Source organism: Copadichromis virginalis, linkage group LG12 (genome assembly GCF_057382275.1).
Source record: "Copadichromis virginalis isolate Kocher_CV1m ecotype Utaka linkage group LG12, C_Virginalis_male_GT1.1, whole genome shotgun sequence".
Classification (NCBI taxonomy): domain Eukaryota; kingdom Metazoa; phylum Chordata; class Actinopteri; order Cichliformes; family Cichlidae; genus Copadichromis; species Copadichromis virginalis.
The window spans coordinates 16,025,985-16,048,732 of NC_140629.1; the positions used below are offsets into that span (position 1 = coordinate 16,025,985).

At 40.8% G+C, this 22,748-nt stretch overlaps 1 protein-coding gene and 1 long non-coding RNA gene across 3 annotated transcripts in view; one reads left to right on the forward strand and one right to left on the reverse strand.

The window, feature by feature from the left end:
- Window positions 1-22,748, forward strand: part of hectd4 (HECT domain containing E3 ubiquitin protein ligase 4) — a 40,524-nt gene that overhangs the window by 3,418 nt on the left and 14,358 nt on the right. Inside the window, exons 2-53 of one of the 2 annotated variants that reach the window (XM_085474973.1) lie at window positions 321-874; window positions 2,956-3,045; window positions 3,132-3,259; window positions 3,953-4,061; window positions 5,142-5,280; window positions 5,506-5,676; window positions 5,776-5,974; window positions 6,066-6,227; window positions 6,604-6,717; window positions 6,807-6,947; window positions 7,031-7,266; window positions 7,361-7,503; window positions 7,614-7,684; window positions 7,781-7,886; window positions 7,975-8,095; window positions 8,188-8,316; window positions 8,666-8,790; window positions 9,159-9,312; window positions 9,411-9,514; window positions 9,658-9,856; window positions 9,987-10,106; window positions 10,192-10,296; window positions 10,403-10,566; window positions 10,719-10,964; window positions 11,198-11,390; window positions 11,796-11,900; window positions 12,039-12,131; window positions 12,209-12,377; window positions 14,600-14,735; window positions 14,828-14,972; window positions 15,088-15,254; window positions 15,437-15,583; window positions 15,675-15,859; window positions 15,982-16,135; window positions 17,096-17,376; window positions 17,506-17,692; window positions 17,791-17,872; window positions 17,986-18,188; window positions 18,346-18,481; window positions 18,569-18,751; window positions 18,883-19,047; window positions 19,137-19,306; window positions 19,537-19,652; window positions 19,747-19,850; window positions 19,943-20,104; window positions 20,266-20,414; window positions 20,553-20,632; window positions 20,927-21,090; window positions 21,206-21,443; window positions 21,552-21,688; window positions 21,775-21,901; window positions 22,329-22,466. In XM_085474973.1, the coding sequence (XP_085331099.1) occupies window positions 321-874; window positions 2,956-3,045; window positions 3,132-3,259; window positions 3,953-4,061; window positions 5,142-5,280; window positions 5,506-5,676; window positions 5,776-5,974; window positions 6,066-6,227; window positions 6,604-6,717; window positions 6,807-6,947; window positions 7,031-7,266; window positions 7,361-7,503; window positions 7,614-7,684; window positions 7,781-7,886; window positions 7,975-8,095; window positions 8,188-8,316; window positions 8,666-8,790; window positions 9,159-9,312; window positions 9,411-9,514; window positions 9,658-9,856; window positions 9,987-10,106; window positions 10,192-10,296; window positions 10,403-10,566; window positions 10,719-10,964; window positions 11,198-11,390; window positions 11,796-11,900; window positions 12,039-12,131; window positions 12,209-12,377; window positions 14,600-14,735; window positions 14,828-14,972; window positions 15,088-15,254; window positions 15,437-15,583; window positions 15,675-15,859; window positions 15,982-16,135; window positions 17,096-17,376; window positions 17,506-17,692; window positions 17,791-17,872; window positions 17,986-18,188; window positions 18,346-18,481; window positions 18,569-18,751; window positions 18,883-19,047; window positions 19,137-19,306; window positions 19,537-19,652; window positions 19,747-19,850; window positions 19,943-20,104; window positions 20,266-20,414; window positions 20,553-20,632; window positions 20,927-21,090; window positions 21,206-21,443; window positions 21,552-21,688; window positions 21,775-21,901; window positions 22,329-22,466 (8,146 nt within the window). The remainder of the gene's footprint in view (window positions 1-320; window positions 875-2,955; window positions 3,046-3,131; window positions 3,260-3,952; window positions 4,062-5,141; window positions 5,281-5,505; window positions 5,677-5,775; window positions 5,975-6,065; window positions 6,228-6,603; window positions 6,718-6,806; window positions 6,948-7,030; window positions 7,267-7,360; window positions 7,504-7,613; window positions 7,685-7,780; window positions 7,887-7,974; window positions 8,096-8,187; window positions 8,317-8,665; window positions 8,791-9,158; window positions 9,313-9,410; window positions 9,515-9,657; window positions 9,857-9,986; window positions 10,107-10,191; window positions 10,297-10,402; window positions 10,567-10,718; window positions 10,965-11,197; window positions 11,391-11,795; window positions 11,901-12,038; window positions 12,132-12,208; window positions 12,378-14,599; window positions 14,736-14,827; window positions 14,973-15,087; window positions 15,255-15,436; window positions 15,584-15,674; window positions 15,860-15,981; window positions 16,136-17,095; window positions 17,377-17,505; window positions 17,693-17,790; window positions 17,873-17,985; window positions 18,189-18,345; window positions 18,482-18,568; window positions 18,752-18,882; window positions 19,048-19,136; window positions 19,307-19,536; window positions 19,653-19,746; window positions 19,851-19,942; window positions 20,105-20,265; window positions 20,415-20,552; window positions 20,633-20,926; window positions 21,091-21,205; window positions 21,444-21,551; window positions 21,689-21,774; window positions 21,902-22,328; window positions 22,467-22,748) is intronic. The other variant, XM_085474974.1, reaches the window with a different exon arrangement.
- On the reverse strand, window positions 12,997-14,176 carry LOC146696722 (uncharacterized). The gene is made up of 2 exons (XR_014923114.1): window positions 13,843-14,176; window positions 12,997-13,245 (listed from the first exon to the last, which is right to left on the reverse strand). It is a non-coding gene; the product is annotated as an uncharacterized LOC146696722 (long non-coding RNA).

Below are 22,748 nucleotides of genomic sequence, written 5' to 3' on the forward strand. Positions count from 1 at the left end.
AATTATTCTTAGTTTTTCGCCAGTAAAATTTGGATGTCACTTGTGTGTAACACAGCTGTGTTATTTAAATTTACGTCAGTAAGAATAAAATTCCTCACTGCTCTCCTCTTTTCTTCCATAGTGTCTTTTCTGTATTCTGATTAAAAGTTTCTGCTAATAAGGAAGATTTCATTTGTTTGTAGCCAGCATTGCCAGGAAACAAAAGACTGTCTCCCATCTCTAAATAATACACTGTTTATTGTTTTCTAAAATGGTCAAGAAAAAAGTGAACAGTTTAATACCTGATTTTTTTCCTCTCTCCCACTACCTTTGCCCTATAGATTCTAACATTTGAGACCAAGAATCCGGTAGAGCTTGCCGAGCGTCTGCGTGCTGTCTGTGGGAATCAGAGCAATGCATATGCCCGTCTGCTGGAGTATCGTCTCAATGCCCTGCGTGGCCTGTGGGGGGCGCAGCGGCAGCTGGCCCTGGAGGAGCAGCAGGAGCGAGAAGGGACTGGAGGGGCTGATGAGGAGACCTTGGCCTTGCTCAAAAGACAAGGTCTGCTCCAGCAACCCGAGCAGGCGCCCTTCACTTCCCGTGTCGGCCTGTTGCTGGTCTTTCCCCTTTTACAGTCCCAAACTCGCAGTGACCCAGCACTCTGCGGTGTCACAGCAGAGGTACTGCTAGCTTGCCTCCGGGACTGCCAGCCGCTGAGCCTTAGCAAAGAGCCCGCTGACTGCCTCAATGGCCTGGAGGGACTGCTATGCTCCTGGCTAGAAGATGGTGCCCAGGAGTCAGGCCCAGTGCATGGACACACTCAGCCGCAGATCCTACAAACGCACAGACAGAGGGAAAACGCTGCTGCTGCACTCGTGGCACTTGCCTGTGCCAGGTGAGACCATCCGTTCCTCCTTGCTGTTCTACCTGCATCCTTCTTAGGATCATTCTGTTTTTGTCTTGTCTTGTCATTTACCATTTGTCTTGTAGACAGTGTGCTGTACTAATGGTATTCACTGAATGATTACATACAAGATCTCATTGAAGTGCAAAACCTGTGAAAATAAGCTATCAAGAAAAAACAATACTCTTCTTAAGTGGCAATTTTTGTTATCAGGCAATAACATTAAATTATTAACTTTTTTTCTTAAGAACCACACAACGCACTGTGGTAATCTTGCTTTGATATTTGTAATGTAAGATAAAGAAGTAGTTGAGATTTTGGTATGATTTTAAGCTTATGGATATGAACAGACTTTTTGGCTCCATGAACTTGTAGTCAGAACTACACTCTGTTGAAGTAAGATAGTAGTGCTGTTGGAAAACAATACTTCTTTTTTTCTTCTTAGTTTCAGTCATTGTTATTAACTTCATTAGGCAGCACAGGGGGGCCTTGTGTGTAGGAGATAATTCGTGGCAGCTGCTTTCTAAATACTGATGTTTGGTTTAGATGAGGGCTCTGCCTGAGAATAGCATGCAGAAAGCAGGACAGGGCGATTGACTTTAAATTTACCAGGTTTTTACCTGCACTATTTTCACATATGTCCACATCGGTTTCAGTAAACTTCACACAGAGTTTGTACAAGGGAGATAAAATGTAAAAGACATTTAAATGGATAGTTCTACATGTACTCACATCAGGTATTGTCTAGAAACATTCAGGAAAACAGCTTTAATGAAGCTGTTTTGCTCTTCATTGTGCCTTGTTCATTCTCTAGAACTCTTCGAAAATATATCAAGACTTTACCTTGTTTGGTGTTTTGATTGGATAGTGGGGAGCTCTGTCTTACATTCTGGTTCATAATCTCCCACAGGTGTTCATTTGATTTGAGATCTGGTGAAACTTCTGACTCATATAAGTTACATACTTTCATTCAGTGTTCCTTTGTACCCTATTGATGTGGAGGCATTATTATCCTAGAAAAGACTGCTCACCTCAACACACATAAACACAGAAATATTATATTATAGGCTAAATGTGATAACTCAGAGCACCTTTATTATGATTTAAAGTGACCTTTTCCTTTCAGGGGACAGGTGGACCCAAACAATGCTTGTAAATTGCGCCGTTACCCTTACCCTTTCAACTTGTCAGACATATTCATGTATTCTTGCGTGCAAAGAACAGAAGCAAGCACACAAAAATATATCTGAAGAAGCTAATCTTTAATCTGGTTTGTTTGTTTTTTAGTTTTTCTGCACAGATGAGCAGAATATCCTTGTTTGTTTAGTTTTTGTATTTGTGCCTGAGCTCAAGCTTCTGTTGGTGACAGCTGATCTTGACTTGTCAAAACCAGAACTCTCCACTCTTTGTTCACCTTCTGTTGAGGCAGAGAGCTCTTTGTTGTGGGGGAACTATCTAGCCCTGATGCTTTTTCACCCAGCAGTGGAAGCTAATTAAAGGGCTATCAGCTTTAACCACCCTCTCTCCCCCCCTCCACCTCATCTGGAGTTGGTTAGTAAATTCTCTGTATAGGAGGGCTATGTAAGCAAATGGACTGCACAGGACGTTGATATCAGCTGTTTAGATGTTTACATAGTATGGCATTGCGGGGTTCACTTTCATGAGGCTTGCATTGATGGTGTCTCTCGGTCTTAGTTGTTGATTTTAATACTCCCAGTAGCACTATTAAATGTTATTATAAACATACGAGTGATAATTTCATAGCTTAACCCTTTCTCTGGTACAAGCATTGGGTTTTAGTTGATTTCGTAGACTGTTTTTAGAATTAAAATACACACACCTGAACGTGGTCCATAAGTTAATTAATTCTTGACTGAGTAAAATCTGTAAAAGTTAAGAAGATTGCTCAATGTGGCATAATCTCTTTTAAATTTTTTAAATTTACATCAGATCCTGCCCATAATTCATGCCAAGTTATTATTCCTCTTGCGGCTCCAGGAAAGATTAACAATGAGTTTTCACTTGTGTTTCACGTTGAGCTCTCTTGAATAATCTGCCAAACTCATTTCTAGGGGATCCCTGAAGACCTTCATCCACACAGTTCACCTGCTGCAGAAACAAACTGATCTGGGCCACCTCCCTGTGTCAGACGTACTGTACAGGTGAGGGAAACTGTTTTGATTTAACTGAAAGACAATGCCTAATAACTTCCCCAACATGTAACTACATTATATTTCTCCTGTTCAAGACTTTTGCTCCTGGAAGGAGGCCCGGGGTCTCCATCCTGCCTCTTGGGGGGAAAACACTGTGTTTCCTGGGGTTTTGAGGACATGCTGCCCACACCAGATAATTCTGCTGGAGGAGCAGAGAGTAAAGGTAGAAAACAATTTCAGAAAAAGTTTTTGTGATACTTAAAATGAAAAGATATAAATAATATGCAGCCATGGTTGAAAGTTTTTAGTTCTCTGGAATGTAAGTTGTGGAAAAGATGCTCCTTGTCTCACTTGCCATCATAATACTTCCTTCCTGTTTTATTTATTCACTGAACTTGTTTGAAATGCATCTTAAATCCAAGCAATTATCAAGGGTGGAAAGACCATTGTTCCTCTTTGGGTTTCATTCGATGTCACATATAGAGAAAACATTTTGTCTTGAGTTGAAACTAAAGATCTTAAGTGGATAAAAGAGAGGAAGTGGAGTGATGTCTCTCTGTCTCACAGATGACTATCTGACGTGTGATGGAAGCTGAACAGGGCATACTGTACATCTATTTTTATTGAGCCATAAAGTAAATCTGAGCATTTATTTTTCAAGCTAAATGGATCTGTTCATTTTAAGTCTTTTTTTTTTTTAATTTTTTTTTTTTATCAGATCTCTGAAGACATCACTATTTCTGAATTTGCAAAAGTCTGCAAAACAAAGACTTGGTCCACTTTTTTTGCATCCTAATTCTCTTGCCTGGTTTTGTCCACTCTTTTGTTGATCCCTGCCCCTACAGGTTATTCAGCTGTCTTTGATGTTTCTTTCATTTACCTCCTACTGAATTCCATTGGTGCCTGTGTTTTGCAGATACTGACCTGGGACGCTGTCTAGCCACAGATGGGCTATATCTATATACCACTAACTCCTCTGGGAGAGGACTCAGCAAGCTTGGCTCTGGTTTACATGGGACATTGAGGTAATGTGACACTACCTCTAGCCTCCATTCCTCTCTCTTCAGCATTCAGAGAACAGAGGGAAGAAAGAATGAAGCAAAAAAAAAAATCACAAAAAATACTTGTGCACTGAAAGGCATTATTTCCTAGACATTTAAAAAACATTTCCTATTGTATATAGTTATATTCTCTCATGTTACTGATTTATTTGGTTTATTTAATTTAATGATATTGTAACGAATTGCATACTTTGCTGAAAACTAGATCCTCAAATAATGTTTTTTAGAGCTGATTGAGCCCAGAATTTGTCCAGAGACATTATGAGGGTATACATGCATTATTGGTCAGCCAGCTTCTGAAGGGCAAAGCACACTGTGACCTTACAAAACAGATATTTGGATTTCAACTGCAACGTAAATGGTTGTAATTCTAGCTATTGTTTGCAAAGCAGCTTGTATGAAAGAAGTAGCACGCATCAGGCCAGGGTATTGCTAACTGCATGCTTTAAGTATCTTTGGGGGTTTTTGTTATTTGTTTTTGGGGGGTTTTTTAATCGGTCTCAGAAATATTACCTTAAAAAGCTAAAATTCCCATTTGAGAATTTGATTTAAATTAGAGTTAAAGACAGATGCTTTGAGTGCCGCCTTGCAAAAAGAGACAGAGTTGCAGTAAGCTGCTTGTGTCCTGATGGGAATTTGTACTGACGCTGATTAACCCATGCTGCTCGTCTCACATTTTCTCTTCTTACTGTGGCTATTCACAGCAACACTCAGTATGACAAGTAGCTTCAATATGCTGTCAATAACTTGTCAAAGTCTACTCTCATTAAGGTCAACAAAGCAAAGTGACTGCGTAAAAAGAAGGAAGGCACACTGTCAGTTTTTATACGATCAACACATACCGTACATTTCTGGATTCTTATTGATTGTAAGGTTTGATTTAATTTGTGGTAGCTACAGGATTTGACCAAAAACTCACAGTTGAGTGACAAATTAAACAATAAACCAACAAAATGTTTTAGTGAGCTGCCTGAGCATCTTTAGTATGACTTGGAATAAACTCCAAATGCAGACCAAAGGAATCAGTGCTATGTGTTTGTATAGGGGATTTGTGTATTGTCGAAATGAAGAGTTGGAGCCCGGCTGGGTGGTGTTCAGCAGCGGCCGCCTCCTCCACCGTCCCTCATCCTTTGATGCCAAGCCACATCAGCTGTGCCAGGTCATTGATCCATTCACCCTCCAGGTACTGTCTACTTTCATTACTCTATTTTAAGATGTATGTGGACTTATTCTGTAAATTCTGTAGATGGGATGTATAATCTCAACAGATCATGAAGTTCTTAGTGGGAGAATGTTTTTCTTTATTCATCGCAGGTACAAAGGACACAGAGGGGTACTGTTTAATTTGGTATCTCAAAATTCAAGTATAACTAATACCTAAGGCTAATTTTCACTCTTTTCTCTTCAGGTGTGCCAGATTGTGCCCATGCCAGCCCATCACTTCCCCGTGGGCAGCAGCATGACCACACTGCACCTCTGCTCAGACGGAACCTATCTGTACTGGGTGTGGTCCCCAGCCAGCCTCAATGAGAAAACACAGAAAGGCCACTCTGTCTTCATGGATGTCTTTCACTTGTCGGTGAGTATCTCGTGCCCTGCAATATAGTCTCAGCAGTATTTATTTTGTCTGTGTCTTCATTAAATCTTTGATGTCTTCTCTCTCCTATACATGGTGCAGACACAGACAGGGTTGTGTGTTGCAGACATCTTGCAGGAGAGGGTTATCCTTACTCGCAAAGAAGGCGAGTCCTCCAAGTGCTTGAATGAACTTCTCTTAAGTCGAATGTCACGCTTCCGGGCCTCCCATTCTGCCACATTGGCTGCTCTCACAGGCTCTGCAATCACCAACACTGTCAAAGAGGAGCAGTCTGGTAATGGTAGAGAAACTATAAATATCCAAAGTTCATACATGCTGTGATTCATTTGGATGATGTGGTTTTTAAAATATTTTGTTGAATCCTTTTGTAGCGGTCAATACTAGCTGTGGACTCCCTCTAAAGACTCTGAGAAGGACCCCGATGTATGTTTGTGGCACCTATCTGGTAATGCTGGTTTCACCTCCTGGTGTATCTGGGAGCTCTGCCACACGCTCCTTGTTTGGAGGTACCAGCAGCCTCTCCTCACTTAAAAGTAAGCGCATGCAAACACATGCACAGGCTCACTGCTAAATCCTGATTATGTTGAGTTTTTTGTCACTTGTTTTTTGGTTACTTTTTATTTATTTTATTTTTAATTTTAGAAAGTCTGACACTAAGCTTACTAGCTGCCTGTAGATATTCTGTATAAATCTGATTAAATCTGATGTTCCAAATAAGTATTAAGCATCATTTATGACAGTGGCTAATTGCTGGTGAATACACAGCATTTAAAATAGTAACATCTTGATGGGTTAATGAGTTAATGTTAATGGTTAATGAGAATTTTGGGAATGCCCCACCCCCCACTGCTTTGTATCATAATTTAAGTCATGAGTTTATTAACTATTGCTCTTATGTTTTTCGTTCAGTTTTGGCCTCCAGTCTGGTCTTTAACCTGGCTGATGGTCAGTTCAGCAGTCGCGCAGACCTCATTGATGCTCCTGGCAGTTCTTTAGGCAGGGGAGCCCAGGTGGCAGGGCTAGGTGAGCTGAAAACTTGTCACATTTTACTTCTACTTACGTGCGGCAAATAGTCACGCACTACATAACTTTTACTTCTGCATTCTTTGAAGGAGCGTGTTATGATGCACTGAACAACTTGATCTGGACCTGCTCCAGTGATTACATAGATCAGTGGTGCAACCCCGGGAACCAAGCCTTTCATCATGTGTGCCATAGACTCGGTGTCAGCCACGTCATCAAAGAACCCAAAGGTAGGTGATGTAAACAACAAGTGGCTTGTTTTATAAGATTAAATCATAAAAGTGACAGATCTGCATAATTTGTCCTTTAACAGAGGAGACTGTGGCCACTGGCGAGGTGATCAACCAGCTGCTTCATCATGTAGGTGCTATGTGTATCCACCAGCTCAACTTGCTGGCAGCCAGCAGCAACAGTTTGCCCTTGGGGGCCTTACTGGGAAAACAACACCCCATTGAGGCCCGTCACTTCAGCAGCATCTGTGACATTATGGAAAAGGCCATGGTCAATGGTGACACCTGCATCATCCACTGTATCTTAGTTGTGTTTCAGGTGATTTTTGGGTGCAGCTGAATTTTGCCAAAAAAACCTTTAGCATTTTCTGTGTGATTCTAACGTTGTTGTGTATATTTTCTACCATTTACAGGTAGTGTTTAGGTTTTTCAATCCTCAGTCAGAGCAGAATAGGGAGAGTGTGCGCCGTGCAGGACTCCTACTGTGGCAGCTGCTCATGGCTCCAGTGGACCAGATAGGAGCAGAAATTCAGAGAGAAGTCTGCTTGGCTATTAGGTAAGTTACAATTACTCAAAGACAGAAGTAATGGTTGGATTTGTGATCATGATTTCATTTTAATGAACCTTTTTTTTTTTTTTTTTTTTTTTTTTACCTCTTCTCTGTAGCTCAGGCCTCAATATTTTGTATCAGGGGGAGGCTGAACTCAACAAACTACTGAAACTGGTTCTAACCGAAGGTGATTGGCAGCTCAGGCTTTAATTTAAGTGACACCTCCTGTATTTTATTCTCATTATTTCTCACATGGTGTATGTTTTTTACCTTTAATATTCAGGTGAAAGAAACCGTGGATTGTCTCAACTTCGGGATGTCATCCTTACAAATTTGGCAGAACAGTTGCAGAAGAATAGATTTGGAAGTGAAGAGGATGACCACTACAGGCAAGTGGCAGCCTTGTGGCAACAATACTATCTTTTCTCTTTAGATCTGTGTTTGTTTAAAGTTGTGGAAATCTGTCTTCTTTTACAGATTGAATGATGAGCTGCTGCATTGTATCCTCAAGACTGTAGTCCGAGAATCCTGCCTCCTCATCACCAAATGTCAGACTGTCGCCCGAGATGACTTCCAGAAACTGCTCTCCACTGTGCCAGTATGAATATCAATTCAGCAGCACTTAAATGCTATCAATCCAGACTGGAAGATTGCATTCATACAATTTAAGATGGTTTCCCTTCTCTCTAGGTGGTCTCACCTAGTCTGCGCTACCTCATGGCTGTTCAGAACCACCTCCTCAGTAATACCATTCTTATCCGTCCGGATGATAGTGATGACAGTGACAATTCCCTACAAGGGGAAACAATGAAGGTACAGGTAAACATCCCCTTTAAATACCCCTACCTTTTTGAAAGTGGAGTCTGTGTGTGTGTCAATGAGAGACCAACACACCAAATGAAGCAATGGCTTTTGAAGTTCTTTAAGGGTAATGCTGAAGAGTTTGTGCGCAGTGCAGTTTTTTGTGATGTCATTTATTATTTGTTGAAAAACGGTGTGTTCATACTCAAGGTTACTGATGACAGCAATGAAACAGAACAATCTAGAGTTTGTTTTTAATCTGTTGGCATGGAGTATGTATTAATAGTTACATATTGAGTGAATGTAATTACTGAAAATCTTGGAAGCAGTGTTACGTAAGTGTGGGCCTACTCTGTGTCATCCTCAGGAGCTGCAAAGCAGCATCCTGTCCTTAGCAACCAAAATCCTGGTGGGATGTGATGAAGTATTGGAAACCCTACAGCAGGTCACCACTGCTCTGATTAACAGCGACATAGCTGACAGAGAAACCAGGTGAACTTTTAAATACGTTTGCTTGATTCCTTTAAAATCTTTTTACCACTTATGTTGGAACATTGCACGAAGACATTTGAAGCCAGTTTGTATCACTGTAAGACCAGAATGTACCTGTCAGAAATTAAACTAGACATGAAATTCGCTTTGTTGGGTCTTGTGTACTATATCACCATGAAAGAAGATTTAACTGAACCTGATTAATGCTGATCTTGTTAAAACAAAATGGAACAGTGAGGGAGGTGGTATTTATTAAAGCAGGTTCTTAGAATCACTGTGCCAGACTTTCCTCTTCTCATCTTGTTTTTTTTTTTCTGCTAACAGCAAAACTAAAATTTTCACTTGTTTTTTATCTTCATTTTGTTAAGGTTGAAAGGCTTGGAACAGATTACCAAGGCCACTATGCTTGGGCACCTGCTGCCGGTGTTGCTCACCTCTCTGATGCACCCAAACCTGCAAACCCTCACCCTCGCTGATGCCCTCATGCCTCAGTTGGTGCAGTTGGTGCTCTATACCAGCCAGGTCAGTTTTGTCAGTCAAGGAGGAGATGGTTCTTGTATATTTCCTTGAGTAGAAAAAGCAGCTGTTATTAAGTTGCTTTTTTCCACTCTGTTTTTCAGACTGCCTTGTTACTAAAGACTCAGTCTCCGCTTTTTACTGAAGAGTCTCTGCCTGCTGGTGGCTCTCTGGGCCAGGGAGCAAAGACATGCACTGCTGATGACAAGTGAGTTTTCTAGATTTCACCATAAGAATTAAGCCAGGGAGTGTTATTCTGCATAATAAATATTTTGAAGAGGTGATTTTCTTCATGGCACCGGCTGTGTCTTAAGCTCAATTTTTAAAATGACTAACTTATTTGTATCATAGAATTCTTGATGAACGTGAAGAGCCTGGCTTCCTGACAGGACTGAAGATCCCTGCTCCATGGGCTGCTGGGAAAACAGTAGAGACTGTGCATCCTGTAAGGGACAATTACAAATTCAAGGAGACCGTACACATCCCAGGAGCCCGGTGCCTGTACCTTCGCTTTGATTCTCGCTGCTCATCACAGTATGATTATGACAAGGTAATGACTCTTCCTGTGTACGAGCTGGAGACACAATCATACTTCACCTTTAGACATCTTTTTGTTCAGTTTCTGAAGAATGGTATTGTGGATTTTTTTTAAACAAATACATTATTCTCTATTATTATAGTTGGTTATCTATGCCGGTCCCAACACCAATAGTCGTAAAGTAGCAGAGTATGGAGGAAACACTCTGGGTTATGGCAGTCGCAGTGTCCTGGGAACAGGATGGCCCAAAGACCTTGTGAAGGTAATAAAAGCAAGTATGAATTATTCATTGATAGATGTTCATAGATAGTTTGAAGAGCTACATTTTGCTCTGTGTTCTGCTTTAGGTTGAAGGAGACACAGTGACATTTTCTTTTGAGATGAGAAGTGGACGTGAACATAATACCCCTGATAAAGCCATGTGGGGGTTCTCCTGCACTGTCAGAGCTCAGGTAACAATTCAAATGTCGTCAACATCTCTCTCTATATAATTTATTTATTTATTTTTACTTTTTGAAGTAGTCTGAAGATCCTGTATATCTTTTTTTGTTTTTACAGGAGTCATCAGAAGATGTCTCTGGAGGTCTCCCCTTTCTGGCAGACCTTGCGCTGGGGCTGTCAGTGCTGGCCTGCTCAATGCTCCGCATTCTGTATAATGGGCCAGAGGTGACAAAAGAGGAGGAGGCCTGCCATGATTTGCTCTGCTCAAAGCTGCTGCAAAGGTAACGGAGCTAAAATAAAATGTGTCCCATTAATAGTAACTAAATGTGATGTCCTACATGTAAGGATTACTACATATTCTTCTTCGGTATCTAGTTGAGTCACAGCTGAGCTGCTAGCAGCCTAAAATGAGTAAAAAGAAATTTCCCTCTAGGTGTCAGTGGCAGGTGGAAGCAAATGGTGCCATCTCTCCAGCCCTCACGCCCAGTCCTTCACCTCTGCCACTCACTATTGAGGAGGATCGGGAGTTCACTTACCCAGCTGACGTGCTCATCCCACCTCCAGGCCTTATGCCAGGGACCTACTTTGACTTGCCCCGAATTCGCCTTCCTCCGGGCATCATGTCTAGGCTTCGAGAAGTGTCCGGAAGGGCTCGACCACAATTCCGCCCAAGCATAAAGTAAGAAATTAATTCTTTCAGTCTTGACAGAGTATGGCATCTATATACTGTACATGGATTTGTCACTCTCCCTAAATGGTTGAGACAAACACCCCACAAATTTAGGGCTTCTGGTTTTTATATATTCTGAAGGAAAGTCAAGAGTCACAACAGAGTTGATATTAATATCAAGGTTTTTGTTCATGTTAATTCACTTCACAATAATTTTTAGCTTGTTCTTTGTTTTTTGTAAGGGAGGTGATAAGACCAGATGTTATGGAAGAGGTAATAGTATCTTGCGTGATCAAACATTTGAGCCTGGTGGATGCGCTTCAGTCACTCGTCAACTACCAATACCGCGAGGATCACACAGAGGAATATGACCTGCTCTGTAAGATCATGGCTGAGACCTTTAAGAAGATTAATGCTATGGAGCGGCAGCTGCAGGTAAGTTTATGCTGACCATCAAGGTTTTTTGAAAACAGTATTTTATCGATTAATTATGCTTGCAACAAGTGAAAGATATTGTTGTATTTTCAGTTTTTGTTCATGCTATTAAATAAGAGGTTAAGATTAGAATTCTTTATTTGAGCAGTTTAATTTATTGGGTTAATTTATTAAGCCAATTTTCCTCGGGATGAATAAAGTATTATCAATCAGTCAATCAATCAATCAATCAATTGTTTAAGTTCAAATAAAGTTAATGTTAAAGAGTACCTACAAAAAAGAAATAAGAATATCTAATCTTTCTAAAAAGAAAGAGTACCTATAAATAAATAAACAGACAGACCTTAAGACAAAAAAGAGTGGAAGACTAATACTGTGTCTAATCATTTCCTGTGTTGCTTTCAGAGTGTAGCAGAATTGGAACAGAAATGGCAGAATGAGGTAGAGGAGGCCCAACAAGGAAAACTGGAGAACAACACGCCATTTTTTCACGACTACCACTTCTTTGAGGTAGACTGCCACAGATACACTAATTTCTGTAATCAACCAATGATAAGATCTCAGTTATTTAAGTCTGTTCTTTTTGTGTCTTTTTGGTTTTATGTCTCTCGTTTTTTTTCTTTTTTTTCTTTTTTTTAACATCACCAGAACAAAATGAAGGAATTGGAATTACTCTGCTCACTGAAGGAGGTCCCACTTGATTTTAGTGATTTGGAAAATGTTGTCCTTGCTTTGAGGCAAGTATTAATTATGTAGCTCATTTACACTTTTACAGGTCAGTTCGTTTTCTAACAGTATTTATTTGCAATAACAGGGAGAAGTTCTTTCAGGAGGTGAACAGTAAACACATCAGAAGTAGCAGCCCTCTTGCTAAAACTAAAACTCTGGTGAAAAGTCTAATGAACCGCACTGAGCTACTGCTCCATGTCACCATCGCTCCACATTGCAGAAGTCTAACCAGCACACCTGCTGGCACACCAGGCCCAGGTAAATGCGTATGTTTGTCTGCCATCTTTTGTTACAGGTGTTGTTTCCAAGTGATGCTTTGCTGGTTAGCAGGACTGAAATTAAAGATTTCTTTCTTTGAACTCGTGGTTTTCAAATTTTTGTTGTGCCCAAGGCACATCAACGAGAGTATAACTTTTGATTATACTGTCAGACAAAGACACGTTCAGGCTATTTGAGTCAAGCATCTTATCAGATTTTATTTTTTTTTTGCATGAGTGTTGACTGCACTAGCATATGCCTTACATGTATTACCTTTTCAAAGCTTTTCATACACAGCAAATCCAGCATGTCCAAATTAACACTGTCGGATTTGATTTCAACACTATTAAAGTGTCTATATAGGTCCACACCAGAGAGTGTTAATTTAACTCTTTTTGGAGAGTTGGTACGTTAACTCTGATTTAGTGTTAAACACCAAATCTGTCTGGAGTTGATAATTTAACACTTGGTGTTAAGAGTTTATATATTAACTCTCAAAGAGTATTTTAGTTTAACTACGTAAGAGTTATCTTCCAATTCATTCTAAAAAGCGGGAATTTTGCTGTTCTGAACTTCTAGAAATTTCTTTTGGAAATAAACATTTACTAAAAAGATGCAATGGTTTTTGAAAAACATTTATTCTGAACTGTGCACCACAATTTCAAAACATTTTCTGAAAGATGTAACAGTGTACATGTTCTCACTTTCATTAGAATTTTGTTTATCAAAAGGTCTGACATGGTAAATGCAAATAACAGCATTCTCATCACTTATTTCTTCAATACAATATGCATGTCCTTCATTCATCACTTTGTGGAACTTCAACGCACTTCTGCTCTCCCCCATATTCCATCTTCACAAGCATATCCTGTGTGGAGATTGAATAAAAATTAGTTGACACTAATTAATGGCACAAATAATCCAGTAAACAATTGCAGCACAGTAAAAAAAAAAAAAAAAAAGGAATCCTCTTTGAGCCATTACTTGTGTAAAGTATTTTCCCAAAAGACAAGGACACAGGCAACAGGTAATACTGAACTAAATGTAAAACCTCAACCTTTTTCATTTTTACCTAAACCGTGTGCACAAAACTCTGGAGGGATCTAAATGCTACCGTAGAATCGAGTCAGGACGTCAGCTACTGCTGTTTGCTCGTTTTTTGTTTTTTTTTTATGGGCGATCGTTTTCAGGCTTCAAGTAGCACCATTATACCAACATTTCACATTCTAGACATTGTTTTAGGTGTATTTGACCAAACGTTTGACTGAAAATTCACATGCAAGCTTTTTCCAAGGCTGTGGTATTTGCCCGCAAACAATACCTTTCAGCTAGCTAAAACAGAATATTATGCTATCAGCGAGCAACATGGCTAATGCCTTTCACACAGCTTTGTCTCAACTCCAAAGAGCCACAGAAGTAAAAGCTCATAATAATAATTGAAACAATCTTTGAAAAAATGACTTACCAAGCATGGCAAACAACTCAAATATGTAGAGCAAAATGTTCTGAAACGGCTTCACTTCAGCTTTGATTGGAGCCGTGCTGGGGGCGGAGTCTGTGAATTTACTCTATTGGTGTCATAGCCCCTCTAGGAGTTCAGAGTTAAGAGGTCAAGAGTTAATGTTTCCATTGTAACACCTCCAGATTTGACAGAGAAACACTCATTTTTAACACTCGATTTTAACTACTATCATTTTACACCTCAGAGTTACATTAAAAGAATGTGACTCTGCTTAGAGTAAAATTAACTCTACTTTTGCAAGGAGACTATTAACACCAAAAAATTTAACACTTTTGAATTTGCTGTGTACAATCTAACCAACTGTCTTGCTGCCGCTGGTTCATACCCAGTGTGTGATGGCTTTTTATTATCCTTTGAAAACAAGTACATTCAAAGTACTGCACCTGAAATTTAATAAGTCACCCAGAAGTGTTTGTGAAGTATAATGCAGTAATAACATATGGTTATGCAACTCACTGACCACTATTTGGAAACCACGGCTTTAAATAGATGTTTTAGACCTGTGATTAAAATCATCTACGCTCCTGAAATATTAAGATTTAAGCATATGGCTACTGTTATGTAACTCAGACTTGGGATGTTTCTCCATTGGAGAAAAAAAAAAGCAAAGTTTTTATAGGTATCTGTGTTTCTGTGTAATTAGATGTCAGTAACTGTTAAAGTTTGATTTTCACCCAGTTCTTCTTCTGTTTTATCTCAGCCTCTCAGTCTGTGTCTGATGCCAAGACGGTGATCCCCATGGTGAAGCAGCCAGTCTTCTTGCGTAGCATGTCTGCACCTTCTGACTTGGAGATGATTGCTAACCAAGACTTGGAGTTTACACATGCGCCACAAAGGTATTCTTCTGTCTGTATTAGATAAAAGGAATGCAAGTAACTTATAGGAATAAAGAGTGTTTGACTGTATTTGCAAACCTTTTTATCTTCAGAAGGCGACACCACCCTACTAGTCATCGCAGCAGCTCATTTACCCTGCTGCAGTCTTTGGCCATAGAGGACAGCCGAGACAAGCCAACATACAGTGTGCTGCTGGGACAACTCTTTGCCTTTATTGGAACTACACCTGATCAGGCTGTAGGTTTTTCACTCTTGCCAGTGCTTTAAATTTATTGTTTGGCATAGATGCATTCAAATAAATGGATGGAATTCTGATTTGCATTAAGGTAATTTGTAGCTCTTTTGTCTGTAGGTCTCAAGCAGTAGTTTCCTGTCTGCTGCGCAGACACGTTGGCGGCGAGGCAGCACACGAAAGCAGGCGCTTGTTCATATGAGGGAGTTGCTCACTGCTGCTGTTAGAGTTGGTGGAGTCACCCACCTAGTAGGACCTGTCACTATGGTACTGCAAGGTGGACCAAGGTAAGACTAGAGGAGGAACAGCAAATGTAAATTTGAGTGTACTCTGATTATGCACACTGATGAAATATAAGAATATATATATTCTTGTAGTTATGATTTTGAGCTGTCAGGTTAAACTATAAACAAACATTTGGAATTGTGTTTTTTTTTTTTAACTTTTTGTTTGTGTGCCATCTGTGCAGGATTGAGGAGCTGACCTGTGGGGGAATGGTAGAGCAGGTGCAGGAGGCCTTTGGGGAGACCATGACGTCTGTAGTGTCACTATGTGCACGCTACCCAATTGCTTGTGCCAACAGTATTGGCTTACTTTGCACAATCCCTTACACCAGGCAAGCAAACCTATTTTAACTTATCTCGTTTAATATTCCTGCAACCAAGGCCTTGATTGCTTACCCTAATTTTTTACTTGTGTTATCATAGGAGTGAGGAGCAGTGCCTCGTTCGCAGTGGGCTGGTTCAGCTTATGGATAGCCTGTGCAGCTTAAGTGGGCAGAGGGAATGCAGTTCAAATGAAAAGCAGACCAAAAAACAGAAGGTGGCCACCATGGCTTGGGCAGCCTTTCAGGTGCTGGCCAACCGATGTATTGAGTGGGAGAAGGTGGAAGGTATGAAAAGTTTGTAGATACTTTGATCAAATTCCTAAAAGGCTTTTTTTTTCATGCTGTAAGATGAAATATTATGATTATTGTGATGATGGATTAACAGTCTTTGCTTTTACTCTTCAAAGGTGGATCTACAGATGCAGTTCATTCAGGTCTGGCAAGACAGGTATCCAGCCTGCTGACCAATCACCTGGCAAGAGCCACAGAATGCTGTGGGAATCAGGCAGCCGGCAATGATGCGTTACAGGATGTGCTCAGTCTGCTCAATGATCTTTCCAGGTAAAGTATATCTCATGTAATTTTTCTGTGTGTTTTGGGTGTTCATGGTAGCACTGTCATAATGTAGTAGCTAAAAGAAATGATGAGAAACCATGATGTGTAGAAACACTGAAAAACTTAAGTTTATTTATCTTAGCTTTTGGTGGATCAAGATTTTTAGCATGGACATCTGCTGGATCATGGTGATTATAACTGGGATATAAAATGAGATAAAGACTGTAATAAATCTAATAAAATATAATAAAATTCATAATATATATTGAGGATATTAAAATGTAATTTATTTTTTCTTAGGGACAAAAGCAAAGTGAATAAATATTACTGATATACACAGAACTCTAAATATCACATTGCTATATTAGGGCACCAATCTGCAGTGACTTATTAAGCCAGCTGCAATACCAGACACACCTGGGACTCGAAGCCAATGATTGAGTAGTGCACTCTAATGGAACAGCTAGCGGTAACTCATGGTGCAGAGAGAAGCTGAGAAGCCACAGAAAGAGTTAATAACAAATCAGCAACTATACCAAGAATTAAGTCCTCAACAGTCAGCCTCCCTGCAGTTCTTGCAGTTCTACAGCATACTGTAATAACAGCCAAACAAGAGCATGTGAGAGACAGAGAGAAAAAAAACTCCAGTTCACTTTGTGGTTTTGTTTATCGAAGTGAGTCTCCAAGTGTGTGAGAGAAGTAGCTACAACAGTAGAAAAATGAATGCTGGTAATAATGGTCACCTTACCTTAGATGATCTGAGGCTGAAATGTAGTAGTTACTGAAAGAGAGGAGAGGCATAAAAAACTGGTATTGAGACTGACTCTATAGCTATATTGGCCTTGGATTGTGCGCTATGTATTATCATGTTTTTGTTTTTCTAACACTTTTTTTTGGTTATTAATTATCACCTGTTTTTGTATATCGCAACACCGACAATTCATACAGTGTATGTTTATGTTTTAGGAGCCACATAGGGAAAGCCATCCTGAGCCAGCCAGCTTGTGTCTCCAAGCTCTTGTCTCTTCTGCTCGACCAGAGGCCCTCACCAAAGCTAGTACTTATCATCCTGCAGCTGTGTCGTGCTGCCCTGCCGCTCATGAGTGTGGAGGACTGCGGTAATGTGGCTCTGCCCTCGTGGAGCTACTCCATTAACACGCTAGATGCTGAGCAACAAGATGCCAATGATCCAGCCTCGCGCATTGCTGCCTTGCTGCTAGCCAAGCTGGCAGACTATGTAGTACCAGGTTTGTCTCTCTTACCTAGAACCTCTAAATGCTGTCCACCATCTGAATAAAGGCAAAAATGGTAAAGCAACTATACTGGATGGTTATAAAATTGTCTTCTCCTTCTTATTCCTATATTCTATTTGCCAGGCTGTCAGACTCTTCTCTCACCCAGCTCCTCTGAGCCAGACACAAGTCTCTCTCGTGCCAGTTCCAAAGGAGCTCTCAAGTCTGATGATGTTGGGGAGGAGGGAGAGGCAGTTGATGGCAAGCTTTCGATTTTTATCCACAAGAGAGAGGACCAGTCATCTCATGAGGTTTTACAACCACTCCTTAGGTATGATTTCACCTCATATCTTTGTTTTGGGTTTACATTTGCAAGCTTACTCTGGGTGTTTCTGACTTTACTGTTTCTCCACTCTTTCCAAAATGTAGCAGCTCTGAGGGGCGTCCCTTTCGACTGGGCACTGGAGCAAACATGGAAAAAGTTGTAAAGATGGACAGAGACATGACAAAGGTAACTTAAAAATAACTAAACCAGAACCATAAAGTGCCTGTTTTTTTGTTTTTTTTTGTTTTGTTTTTTGTAACTGCCATCTTTATCTCTGTCCTATTTTAAATGTTATTTAGAGTGGATGCTGTGAGGTGATTACAGAAGAAGCATCTGCTGCCCTGAGGAAAGCCAACAAGTGGGCCCAGTCTGGTCTGATAGTGAGCGTTGGTCCACCTGTGGAGACTTTAGCCCAAGAGACTGCTGGGGGCATTACTGCTGGCGACAAGAAGAAAACTGCTCAGACTGCTGTTTGCAGAGACAGGAATGCCGAGTTGGCCAGGTGCTGTTTCTGTGATTTAGACATTTTATACAAAATGAATCATTTAATATTTGCAGTCATATTTGCAAGTGGATACTGCCAGGTTGTAGGTGTATGTTGCAGATACATATTCTGATCTTTGGTTGTAACATTTCTTCTTAAAATCTGCCTTAATTAGGTCAGACCCGGTACGCCCATTTATCAGTGGCCATGTTGCCAACAGCATGGCTGCAGAGGTCATAGCCCTGCTTCATAGTCTGCTCACTGCTCCTGAGTCCAACACTGCTCAGATCTGGACAAGCACTGCTGAGAAAGTAAAGCATTATCCTGTTTCTTACCTCCATATCAATGATTATACTTGATATTGTTTGCTGATAGTGTTTCTCATGGCTGTTTTGCAGGTTCTCTCCCGGGCGCTAATGTTTATCCCTCAGCTGGGCAAGTATGCTGAGAGTATTCTGGAGAACGGCAGCAGCAGTGGCAGAAAACTGGCTAAACTGCAGGCCATTGGCAGACAGGCTGTTGCTGCACTCTGTGCTCTTGGAGGCTTTAAAGAAACTATCAAGATTGGTTCTGAGGTTCAGGTTAGTTCATATATCAAAGATACCACACATTATTATTGCATATATTTATCAAGATGGTGTGATCCAATCCATTGAAACCACTGAAAAAATGAACTACTGTCATTTTTTATCGTGCTTCCTTTGCTCTGCAGGTGGTAGGTAAAGGAGTGCTGGGGAGTGTGGGTATAGTTATGTCTATAAATGAGCAGGAGGGCATCGCTACTGTGAAGTTTCCGTCTTGCGAGTATAGGAAAGCTTGCAAAGCTTCAGATATCCTGACAGTACCAATATCACGCCTCTGCACTCCCAGATCTGAGGTAAGAATTCCAACAATAGGTTATGTATAGTTCTTATTATAGGCCAAAAGTGGCAATCTGATTGTCACTTTTGGCTCTCCCCACAACAGGCTCTTCCTCTCTATAAGCTATCAATCACAGAGAAGGTGGTACAAGCTGTGCAGTCTATGCTTCTGCCACAGGAGGGCAGTCTCTCTATTCACACTTCTTTACCAGCTACCGGAGATGGCTCCAGCCCGGTAATGGCTGCAGTGCGCTTGCTGGCTGAAATCAGAACTAGGTGAGTAAATAGTAATGCAGGTAACCTTGTGCATTTTGTCTGATTGGTCAGGTCTGTGTCAAAATATCTTGGGGTTTGAATTTGGAATCAACTTTTGAACTTTTTAGTCTGAGTCTCATACTTGCATTATAAGGGGAAACTATCTTATATTTAAAATGTAAACCCCTTCAGACTGGAGCATCATTATGTGATATGATGTGATGTTGTTGTTTTTGTTTGTTTTTTGTCAGGGCGTGTCTGGTGATGGCCCAACTTCTAGAGGACAGCTCCTTCTGTGAAGAGTTCATTCAGCAGTGTCCGGCTGCTGTTGAGGTTCTCAACCTGGTTGCCCAGGAGTGCAGCCCTGGTGAGCATATACAGATATGTCATCAGCTGGTACTTCTCAGCACCATACCAGTTTAGCAACTGTGTGTCTGACACATTTCTGTCATCTTGTGCAGGAGAGCGCCTTGGCATGGTTGAAGCTCAATGTGAGAGAGTAAGAATGCTGTATCGGGACTGTGCTCGTCCACCACCTCCACCACTGCAGACGGACAGACGTCAGGTAGGGGCTCCTAAATACATAGACAAATAAATACATAGAGGTTATTTTGGGCTCCTTCTGTCTTTTCACCTTTGATCTGCTTGTCTTAACAGCCAAAGGAGATTACTTGGTGTCCATCCAGAGTTTTCCCTCCAGTCCGTGCCTGCATGTTTTCATCCCGTCTGACCTCTGTCACCTTCTTGGCTGATCCAAGTGCTGGAGGAGGGCTTCCCAGAGGCACTTTCATCTACGCAACCTCTCCCGTACCAGTTCAGGTGGGCACATCAGAGGAATCCACTCCTGCAGTATTTTAGTTTGTTTGAACAAATATCAACGATTAGTATGAAATATAATTATTCACTTATAATTTATTTATTTATAATTATTTACTTGGAGCCTGTCCATAGTTTAAACTTTTCTATCTTTGTCCTTGCAGGCACCATCGTTTTACTGGGAGATAGAAATTGTCTCCTATGGAGACTCAGAGGAGGACAGTGGGCCAATTGTGTCTTTTGGTTTTGCACCTGAAGCAGAGAAAAGGGATGGAGCATGGACCAACCCTGTTGGCACATGTTTGTTCCATAAGTATGTAGCTATTAAAGCGAAGATACTCCCTTTGGATTTCCTCTGCTCTGTTTCTCTTACTTGATTGCTGACTGCTTTACTCTTTTTTTTGTCATGCTGTCTCTGTGTGCTTGTCTCCTCTCTGTCTGTGTGTGTCAGTAATGGTAGGGCAGTGCATTATAATGGCTCCAGTCTGCTGCAATGGAAGAGTGTCAGGCTGGATGTGGCTCTACTTCCTGGTGAGACAGTAGCCAAAATATCTTTCTTTCCATATTCAATCGATCATTTCTTTTGTTTGATTTACACAGCTTGGAAATCCATACGGCAGTCTGTTATGGATTTGAAATAAACGTTTTACATGCAATGTTGCTTACCAGGCTGCTCTTTCAAAAAGCTGATTGAAAAGCATATCTTGCTTTCTTAACTTAATCTAACTTGAGCTGTTTCCTATGTTAGCATGTTTTAAAATGTGTCATGACCTGTTCACATCAAGCCATTACTGAGATGTGGATGTTCCATCTGCATGAACACAGGTGATGTAGCTGGAATTGGATGGGAGCGTTCTGAGGGCACTCCACCTCCACCTGGTCAGGCCCCTAAAGGCAGGGTGTATTTTACCTATTGTGGTCAGCGGCTTAGTCCCATTCTTGACGATGTAGCTGGTGGAATGTGGCCCCTGGTACACATTCAAAAGAAGGTGGGTTTCTGCTAAAAAGGGCTAATTTATATTTGAACTGCTCTAGGAAAATGTACTGGATTATTTATATGCATGTATATATTTATATATTGACTTTCTCTATATTCCTTTGCAGAACTCAAAGATACGTGCCAACTTTGGAAGCCGGCCTTTTGCATTTGCTGAAGGCCAAGCACACAGAAATGCTGCTGACTTGTGTGTAGACCTTGCAGAAGAAATCAGTGCAAATTTTGAAGCACTGCCCTTTGCTATGGCCTCAGACAGCGATAATGATGCAGGCGCTAGTGTTACTTCGGACTCTGGTTCTCATGGACCCCCTTGTCGGATTGCAGCTGTTGCAGTTGCTCAGCAGCGTATGTCTCTTGTCATCTCGCATTCCTTTTCAATAATTTTTTTTCTTCCTTGTCGATTTGTATTTTTGCCTCATAGCCTAGTAACCTTTGAATATTTGGCTTTTGCAGAGTACAACAGTGACCAGTCCTGCCTTTATAAGGTGGAGCTGAGCTATGAGAATCTGGTCACCTCTGGACCCGACCCACATCCTCCCCCTATTGCTGATGATGAGAGTGATGATGAGGATGATGATGATGTTCCAAGAGTAAGAAAAGTCTGCAATGCTCAAAATTGTGTTGGAAAAAGTTTTAAGCTTAAGTATTTCATGACTGAATTTTGATTTGACTTCAGGAGGACCACTATGCCCTTCTGGTGAAGGCATGGGAGACAAAAGTGTTCCCCACAATTCGTAGACGGTTCCGTAACGAGGCTGAGAGGAAATCGGGCCTGGACCAAATCAAAGGAGCTCTGCAGCTGGGTAAATAACTTATATTACAACATGGCCAAAAAAATCTTGCGTGCCACTGCAGCTTTCCATGACAATAAACACTTAACCTGTGCTGCTTTAACTTTATGACCCTTAAGATGTTTTTGAAAACTAAATGGAGCGTTAATTGCGTCTAAAAGTCAAAATAATGTCATAATAGGAAGAACGTTTTGTACATGTTTATTTAACCGCCTTAAGGTTTATTGCTGATAATTTAGGTTCACTCATAGACCAAGGAATTAAGTATCAAATCAAATCAGACCTCAGTTTTAATACTACATGCTTTAATGTGCTTCATGATTTGATGATGGGATTCTTGTCATCAACCCTCATTAAATAGATGTCTGAAGTTATAAAATTAATCACTTACCAGACTGTCTACCTGTACGTAGAGCTGAGACGCTGTTTCTGGTTTCAGGTATGGTTGACATTGCGAGGCAGACAGTGGAATTTCTGTATGAAGAGAATGGTGGCATTCCTCGAGATCTCTACCTCCCAACTATTGAGGATATCAAGGATGAGGCCAACAAGTTCACTATCGACAAAGTCCGCAAAGGTAAGAAAGGAAATAACATTATTTCATGAAGCACACAAAACAAAGTCTTTAGACATCTGTACTAATATTGCACATAGTTACTTTTCACTTGCTGCCACTAGGCTTGAATGACCTTATTGTAATTTCCAGTGGGGAAAAAAAATCAAATGTATATACAGTGGTCCCTCGTTTATCACAGGAGTTGCGTTCTAAAAATAACCCGTGATAGGTGAAGTCTGCAAAGTACCCAGGAGACACGGCATGAGATTGATTGACAGTGGTCTACAGCCAATCAGGACACAA